Raw genomic sequence first — 9,489 nt, 5'->3', positions numbered from 1 at the left:
TTTACTGATTTTGTATGTAGATGTGAGGGAGCTGTGCCTAAGTACGTGTGCTGCCAAATCTCCAGGGAACATCTAAGCTCACTCCTAGCTTCGTACCACACAGAAATTTGGCAGGTGTGACGTTTCTATACAAGATCCTACAGTAAAAATTCAAGAACTATACTAAAACCCCCCAAACCCTATACTTCTGTAGAAACTGGAGAGCATGCCAGGCTACAAAGGACATTGACTATTGAAGGGAAATTCCAGTCCCTTTGTTCAAATTAATCCTCTCTGGTTTTTATTGTAAGGTGTACTTTGCCTTTGAGTGCTCTGTGTGGTCCTTTTTAAAAGGAGGAAATGTCATTGTGCCTCACATTTTTAAGCCTCTGGCAGGCAGAGACTGTTAATTTGTTTGTTATTTAGAACAGGAAGCTTTTTTCCCCCCTTTTCTCTATTTTCTTTTTGGTTTTCTTTTGTAGCTTAGTAACCAAAACTCAACCTGAGACCTGCCTTTAAATTGTTTTCAACCACCTTGGGCGTGTTTTGGAGTTTTATTCCGCCTCTCCCCCTTCCGGGGCTTCTTCCCCGGAGGTGGGACTAATGAGGTCATTGTGTTGCAAAACCTGTGGCTGAGACATTGTTCATGACTAACCCCAAATGTCAGTTTGGTCAGGAAAAGACCTCCCCCCCAAAACCAGAATTCTAGTCCTCACAAGACACTAGACCCAGCATTGCTCTTCTCTCATCAAAGCTAGGTCTAGACTGCAGTTGAAATTTGGTTATTTTAAAAATGAGTTACTTGGACACAGGCAAAGTAAACTGCTTAAGCCCAAAAGACTGCATTAGGCCTAGAATGTTCTCATTGATGGGCCAAATACAAGTCTGGTTGAATAATTACCAAGTTTCAATCATACAGAACCATTATTTCAGCCATTCAAGTCAGGGGGGTGATACCACCACGTATTTCAGCCAAGACTGCCATATTTGCTTTCTTCGTAAAGTGGACTGTCCTGTATGTCTGTGCTTCCTTCTTCCTTCATGCAAACAAGGCAGTAAGTTTAAGAGGAAGGAATTACTGATGGGCGGGGGGGGGTGTGCACAGAGGATGAAGCTCCCTTCTCTTTCTGTCCCCTCTCTCATTCTCCTTTCCTGGACAATAGTTAGAGTAAATAACTGGAGAATGAATGACCTGCAGAGCAGCTTGACGCCTGCTGGGAGCCACTGGAGTAGCAACCAATAGCTGTAGAGTCCTTCCGGTCTCTGTCCCACCAGTGCCCTGGAGGGGACAGTGCTCTGTCTTCGTAGTTTCTCCCCGAGTTGGCTTACACGGCCTTTCTCTCTCACTGGAGGGCGGGGGGTATTCAGGAGGAAGAGGGAAGTGATACCAGTCATAGAGCAGTGCTTAGGCCACGCAGCTTGGCAGGTAAAATTCTCTGGTCTCTCCTTCTCTGCCAAACTATTAAATAATAGAAGGGGAAGCACCAGTGTAAACTGTGGGAGGACGTAATGTCTGTCATTCTGTTTTGTTTCGTTTTTCCCTTTTATAACTCACCGCAGCTCTCGGGGTGACGGCCTTAACTAACTGATCTTTTCAGCAGTCATTTTGACCCAATCCTGTAGTGTTTTCATGGTACTCTTTGCTTTTCTAGGTTTGCTGTGGAATTTGTCCTCCAATGACAGACTGAAGAATCTCATGATAACGGAAGCCTTGCTCACCCTGACCGAGAACGTCGTCATCCCCTTTTCGGGCTGGCCGGAAGGAGACTACCCCAAAGCGAATGGCTTGCTCGACTTTGATATATTCTACAACGTCACGGGATGTCTAAGGTAATGGCCCTCTGCAGCAAGGCCCCTCGGCCTTTCCTCTGTGCACCTTAAAGGCTGCATCCTGATCGGTCTAAAACGCCACGCCAGTACCTGGAGATACTGTGAGAATTGTAAAGATCACTTCAACACTAGAAGCACAATGCAGAGACAGTGAGAAAGGTCAAATAGCAAAAGAGTATTTTTCCAAGACGTGTTTGATTCCAGAAGCTACCCCCATCAGCTCAGGGGAGAGAGGGCGTGTCAGTTCCACCAGAGAAACCAGAAGGCCAATCCGAGCACCTACAATTCTATGCAGACTGGCCTTCCCTGTCTCACAGGGCCTAAGCCAGGTACAATGCTGGTTTTTAATTCACAAAAATACCATTTAATGGCAAGGTTAAAAGATAGTTTTGAACCTGGTGTTTTTAAATAGGCAGCAAGTCCTAAACAGACAGATTGTCTTTCCACAGGAACAGCTACAGAAGAGGTTAGTTTGATCAGCATTTCTAAATATTGGGATGAAAAATGCTTGAAATGTTTTCTTCCCTGGGCTATCAGATGCCAGCTAAACCAAGAGGAAATAGAAGCAAGGAAGAAATGCTAGTCTTAGCTTCTCTAGGATCATGCGTATCAAGCTTTCTTACGTGTATTTGAAAATAATTATGTCCTTTATGTCCAAGGATTAAAAGAAACCAGATAGATGTGTAATCAAAATTAGGCAGCCTGAAAGAAGTCCGGAATATATTCTGCCTTTTGATCATTTCTCTAGTTACACTCGTTACAATCTCTAGTCTTACTTTTTGAGGGAATCTGTTTGGGTGATAACTGAGGGAATTTATTATGGTAAGATGTTTGCCTTATCTCCACAGAAATGCATATGAAATGCCAATGTTTTATAAAGCGTTAGGTTAGCCGCTAAGAGTTTTACAAAGCTGGAAATAAGAGAATTCTTAAGGAACCTTGCATCTAGCAGGGGATGAAGATGAGCAAACGAATAAGGGTACAATGAAACGTGTTAGTTGTTCTCAAAGCATGGCCCCTGGACCAGTAGCATGTATGTTATCCAGAACTCGTTAGAATTCTTAAATTTCACCCCAGACCTACTAATCAGAAACTCTCAGGGCGGAGCCCAGCAATCCAGGTTTAACAAGCCCCTAGGTGACTCTGGTAGCCGCTGAAGTTTGAGGACCGTGTGTCAGAGGTACCAGTAAATTGCTGCAGGAATGCAGAACAAAGGACCATTCATGCCAGCTAAGTGGGACCAGATGAGCCAGAGGTGCCAGATGAGCTGGGCCTTGCTTGGACGATTGCAGTAGTCAGACATTCTCTAAATGGTCTCCCTTGAAATGTATCTTCTGTCCAGTCCACTGGAACTGCCTTTCTAACATATGTTTGATTATAAAAATATGTTGATCCATTTAAAAACACTTTGCCTCTTAAAATTTTTCTGTAGCCCCCATTGCCTTACCAGGTGCAACAGAGTAATGTATTAACGTGGCAGATAGTTCTGTCAGGGCTCTTTCCGTTGAAAATGGCAGAAACACAACTCAGACTCCCTTCAGGGTCCTGTGGCTGCGATGTTGACAGTCCCTTGTGGCGGTGAAAGAAGTGCACCAGGAACCATGGCCTCGAGGACGGGGACAGAAATTCAGTGTCCCTGGGACCTGGACTCTTTCTGTTTACAGACGTACCTCGGAGATATTGCGGGTTTGGTTCCAGACTGCTGCGATAAAGGGAATTACTGCAACAAAGCAAGTCACACAATTTTTTTGGTTTCCCAGTGCACATAAAAGTACGTTTACATTATGCTGTAGTCCATTATGTGTACGTTGGCACTGTGTCTCTCAAAGTCAATGTACATACATACATTAAAAAGTAACGTTCTTGCTGAAAAACGCTAACCATCATCTAACAATGCGGGGTTGCCACAAACCTTCAGTTTGTTAAAAAGAGAAGAAAAGAAAAATGCAGTATCTGGGAAGCTCAATAAAGCAGAGCACGAGAGGTCAAGGTGCGCCTGTAGGTCTCGTCTCTGCCTCCTCGCCGTCTTTTGTACGTGGGGCTCGCTCCCTCCCAGCGCCAGCAAGCCTCCCGCACGGAGCAGGTCCCTGACGCGCAGGCAGCCCTTGCTCAGCCGCCCCGCAGAAAAGGCTCGCCGCTTGCTTGTCAGTCTCAGGGAAGGTTTAAGCCCGGCCCTGCTTCTGAGAGGCACATCCTTTGAGCCCCTGCCCCCGGGATGGGCCAGATCTGCATCAGATCCTTGCTTCATGGCAAGGATGGCAGCAAAGTCTGTTAAAATAACAAGACGGAGGGGAACACTGGCTGGGCAAACAGAACAGAAACAGGAGACACCTTGCTCAGTGCCAGCGTGTACAGCCTTTCAAGTCTCTCCACAACCTTCCTCACAACCTTATTTCCCGTTTTCCCGCAAACATACTTCATACCCACCAAAGTGCTTAACTTGCCTGGGTGGTCTAGTCAAGGTGTTTCATGTACTCAAGACGTTATTCAGTTTTATTGCCTGATGAACATTTTCTGTCATCTGCCTGTTGAATGACTTAATCTCCTAATCATTTCACACCAAAGGTAAAGTCCACCTTTTCTGTAGAACATTTTTCTGCCTCCAGGCAGGAGCCATTACTTGTTTTTAAGAATTCACACAGGCCTCTGTAGGTACGCCTCCTCCGTACGGATTTGGTGTCACATTATTGCTTTTATGATGAGTTATTTACATACCTGTTTTACTAAATTGTGAACTTTTTAAGAGCTAAGCCTATGTATTTTTAAATCTCTAATTCCTAGCACCTAGCAAAGTTTCTGGGATATAGTTAGCAAATGTAAAGTATTTGAGTGAAATGAATGAATGAATGAGTGGGCAAGTGAAAGTCCATGATAAGTTAGGTGGATAGTCAAGTCTGGCAAGGCATCAAATCTTTTTTTAAATTTTATTTTATTGAGTTATAGTCAGTTCACAATGTTGTGTCAATTTCCAATGTAGAGCACAATTTTTCAGTCATACATGAACACACATGTATTCATTGTGGCATACTTTTTCAAGGCAAGGTATCTAATTTGTGATGGAAAGTAATCAAACAGAAGTTGCAGACATAAGCTAGGGCCAGACTGTGGGGGGCCTCAAAAGTAATGTTAAAGAGTTAATTTTTTTTCCTTCCTTTTCTTTTTTTTTTTTTTTTTGAATTATTGCAGCATAATGAATAAAATACTAGTTAACCAAAGACACCTTTATTTTTGTCTTCAAAGAACAAACTGTTCTTCTCCCAAGATAACCATGATTAACTTACAAAAATGGGCATTTACAATGCATCTTCAAAGCATTTGCCTATAATGGGAAGTTTGGCTTCACAGACTCCAAACATTAAAAGGTTTTTTAAAAAATTCTACTTAAACTTCTTTCAGGAGCAGAATATAGCAAAAGAAAATCTGGGAAATTGAGCATCATAGTATTTGCTTACTGAAATGTCTGTTCTCATTCCACCTGTGTATCTAAGTTATAATAATAGCCAACATTTATCATGTTGTATGCTCTACAAACCATTCAGAATGCATTGTGGGGATTTCCTCTCGCTGCCTTCTTCCCCGGGCTGTCAGGTGCCAAGAGGAGACAGCAGGGAAGAAACACGGCAGAGGGAGTGTGCTCTCACAGCAACTCCTATAAAGTAGACTTTCCCAGTGTAGAGATAAGGAAACGGGGGCTCAGAGAGGTGAAGCGATTTCTCAACATCACACAGCTAGTAAGAGACAAAGCTAGAATTCTAATATCAGGAGCCTGTCTCCAAAGCCAAAGCTCTTCATCGGCACGCTGATACGTTAATATTAGTCACATGTCTACAGGCTGTTGTGGCAAAGCCTCTGCCCTTCAGCTCTCACAGCCTCACGGGGTCAAGGAAGGCAATTTACAGACGTGTTCAGGTCTCATCATGGGCATTGTATCTGGGTGTCAGTGTTTTTTCTGTTTTTTTGTTGTTGTTGTTATTTTTAGTGAGTTCTATGTAAGTGGAACTCTGCACTGCACTTCATAAAAACAGAGAAGATACAAAGCCTATGAGATGGGAGGTCTCTTCAAGGAAGGGGGTGCTTCGCAGACATCTCCAGGGTAGATGTCACATAAGTTTCCTACTTCCGTGGTCAGTAAGATGTAAGTCAGAATGTAAAAACCTATAGAGTACCTGAAATCAGACAGTCTCAATTTCCATGACATTCGAGCGCTCTTGTGAAGAGCTGCTGATTTATGACTCCTGGTTACTCGAAAAGAATTTTAAGACAAGTGTTAACTAGTTCTAATAACAGTGGCTCTGAACTGCATTAAAAGTCATCAAGTTCGCAAGTATCTTCATCGCTGCAAGTTCTCTGGAAGTATTGTCCCCCCCGCTGGGTGTAGAGCTGGCAATGAATTGGCAACATGACTGGTATTTTTGGCGTTGTGGTTGACTCGGGTTAGTGTAGCTAAATTCCTTCCAGCTACTTCGGAGTAATTCTTCATACACCTGTGACTTTGTAACTCGACTGACTTGACAGTGAGATCAGGTCTGAGAGGGACTTCCCTGGTCTTTAATCAGCAGTGGTACAGGGTACATCTCTACAGGTAAAATGTTGGCTTCATTAACAGACTTGTGACAGTGGCTCCAGTTCATAATGAATAATAAAAGCCAAGGAGAGGAAAAATAAATTGATACACAATTTGTGTTAGAGCCAGCAAGAGCAGCTGTCACCATCTCTTCATACCTCCACGGGCAGTGACATCATGTTGGTAGCTTTAAGTCAGCCATGATGGGAGTATTTACACCACAGAAATTGGCAAACGCTACAAATCTGAGCCCTCCCGACTCCCCCGTCCCCAGAAAGCTGGTTGTTAAATCAGCACACCACTGGCTCTGAACTTCCATTAGTTGATTAACATCAGGATGTGGATAATTAGGGTAAAAAGGCATATTTCTCCTTATACATCCCTTTCCAAAGAAGAAATAGTTCCTTTGTTTCCTTGGAAGGGATTGTGAAGGTTTAGCCTTCCCCACCCCCTCCCTTTTTTGTGTGTGTGGAGAAAACCTGCTAAAATCCCCTATTCTTTTTTCCAAATTATTTTCACTTACTTAGGGCAGGCAACATAACAGTTAAAATAGCTACATAATAGTTAAAATACAACATAATAGTTAAAATAGTGTTGTAATTAGTAGGGTACTCTCCCAAATATTTCAGACTCCAAAAGATTTATGTGACATAGAATCGTAAATTACCAAAAAGCATTAGCTGCCCTCTGGTTGTGCACCCCTCGTATACACACTTGTTATGAGCCCCTGCTCTTCTCCTTCGTGTGGGAAACTCACTGGGAATTGGTGTGACGTGGCTGTTGAATCTGTATGTTCCACCTCACTGATCACCAAGCTTTTGGAAACCCTTGGATGTGACATAAAAGCAGTCGTTATTATCAGGGTGTATGTTCAAAATTTCAGCCAAAGATTGATCACTGTTCCTCCATTCCTCCATATCCTCATGATTTCTTTCTTCCTCTTTTCCTTCCCTCTTTCCTTTTTTCCCTCCACTCCCCTCAGTCTTCCTTGCTCTCTTAAAAGAGATGAGGTAGAAACAATTTAGAGGTCAGCTTAAGTGGACAGGGGTGAGACCACTGGGAATGGTCAGGGCTGTCAGAGGAGAGAATGGGTTAAAATGCTTGCCCCAGGAGCCGTGGCCATTCAAAATTCTGGAAGACAAACAGACAGTTCTGAGGCAGCCTCTGTTCGCAGCCTCATCCTTCAGCTAAATAAATTAAGTGCCAGTGACTCTTGGGCGATGGTAGAAACCGTTATCAGAAATTTGAGAAAAGCAACTCATCCAGCCTCCCTGGGGTCTCACCGCTTGGTCTGTCTTCCCTCTTGGTCTAATCCACCCCTTTCCAGTCCTCAAGTGCCTGCTGAATCCAAAGCTCTGTTTAAATTTCTGAAATTTCTAAGGGGCGTGGGACCTGTCTGCTCTGGAGGAGCTCCGGGGTCAGTGGGGGAAAGGCGCCAGCAGAGATAATCACAGTCCGTTTGATGAGTTTCAAAAGACAGTTACGGAAGCATTGAGTTGCTTACCCGATGTCTCCTGGGGGGTGGGGAAAAGTGTTGACTGGAGAGTCACACTCAGGGAGCTGGTAAAGGGTGAGTAGGTGTTTGAACAGACCTCTTCAGTCTTTAAAAGCCCATCATTCTCTCACTAATCATTTTTCAATATAGTCATATTAAAAATATGAATTCATAAAGCCCTGAAAAGTTGTTTTCCAAAACTCCTATTATTTAACCATTTACTTAGGAGAAAGGCTTATAAAATTGCTGCCTTAATCTTATCACCACAATCTGATTAGCAACGGTTTCTGCATGGTAAAGGCCACCCCAGAATTTGCCATTTTGTTTAGGATAGTAGGACAAAATGACAGAACGTGACTGTAGCACATTGTGAAATGCGCCTTTTTCTTACTTTTACTGTCTGCTAGTTAAAGAGGAGAAGCAACTGGCAGTGCGTTTCTCCTGCAGATGACTTAAACCCCGCTCTTCCCCACGTGTCGCGCTACAGTGAATGTGTTTTGATGAATGTACAATGTAGTTATTTGTACTAAAATTTAGGACTGTCTTAAAAGAAACTTCCATTGCCACTTACCACTGTAAATCTAGCTGAAGGGGGAGTGGTCAGAGGGAGCAACCTGCACCTTAGAAAGAAAAGCTGTGCTTCCTGGTCTTTTTCCCGGTTAGTCCCTGCGTTAATGGCAAGTTTTTTTGTAACATCGGTACCATCTCCTTTCCAGAAAAATAATATCTCCATGTAAATTTTTAATTTATTCCATTATATCCATCTACTCCTGTACAATAAAACGTAGCATTGTGTTCCAAAATTCTTAATGCATTTTGGGATGTCATACTTCAGACCTTCAGTGAATCTGTATTTCCTTAATTTTGTTTTTCATCCTGTGTATCTTTGCTCAGTTATGTCTTATTCTGAATACTCCTGAGAGAAAAGGAGTCTGTCTCTCTGCATAATACTGTTTAATTGTTTAAATAATTAAGAATTGGATCATTTATAAATAGTTAAATAAGGTTCTAATTTCACTTAATAGCAATTAACTGTCTTTCTTTTTTGTAAGACTATAGATTTAAAAGCAGGCCAGAACTTATTTTTTTAAACCATAATCTAAATGTGGTAATTTACTTCTAGAAAATAACTTAACATACACTAGAAAAATGTTAGCTGAGGCAGTCTAAATGAGACAGAAAGCTGGCAAAAGTATCCAGGTTGTTCAGGCTGGAGAGTGACTTTTCCAGAAATACAAAGGCAGTTGAGTTATCAGCGTTAGCCTGTTATTTGGTTGTTTAAACTCTTTACATTTGATGTGTAAATGTAACCAATATGAAGTCCATAAATAATGAAATAGACAATATTTCTAGCAACTCTACTCTAGCAATCATATCTCATAGGTTGACTACTTTAGATGTACAAACGTGGCTTAATGAGTTAAATTATTGTGTGAGTTTCTCTTTAAGTAATTTTAAAAGGTGTAAGTAATTTTAAAACATTATTGTTTTATGAACTAAGCTTCAGGGGCTTTAGGTCATTATTTTTAAAATCTCTCAATTAATAATTAAGTTGTTAAAGCAGGCAAACCAAACAATCAAACAAGGCAAATATGGCCATGCCTACCTCATCAGCCCTCTC

The 9,489-nt window shown here is 42.2% G+C and overlaps 1 protein-coding gene across 1 annotated transcript in view; it reads left to right on the top strand.

The window, feature by feature from the left end:
* The window catches only part of PKP2 (plakophilin 2), a 74,936-nt gene that overhangs the window by 41,867 nt on the left and 23,580 nt on the right, over nt 1-9,489 (top strand). Inside the window, exon 6 of the mRNA XM_074357234.1 lies at nt 1,632-1,809. Coding sequence (XP_074213335.1) covers nt 1,632-1,809 — 178 coding nt within the window. The remainder of the gene's footprint in view (nt 1-1,631; nt 1,810-9,489) is intronic.

Source organism: Camelus bactrianus, chromosome 34, assembly GCF_048773025.1.
Source record: "Camelus bactrianus isolate YW-2024 breed Bactrian camel chromosome 34, ASM4877302v1, whole genome shotgun sequence".
Taxonomy (NCBI): Eukaryota; Metazoa; Chordata; class Mammalia; order Artiodactyla; family Camelidae; genus Camelus; species Camelus bactrianus.
Note: the sequence above shows the minus strand (reverse complement) of the source record. Positions and strands in the feature narration are given on the sequence as shown.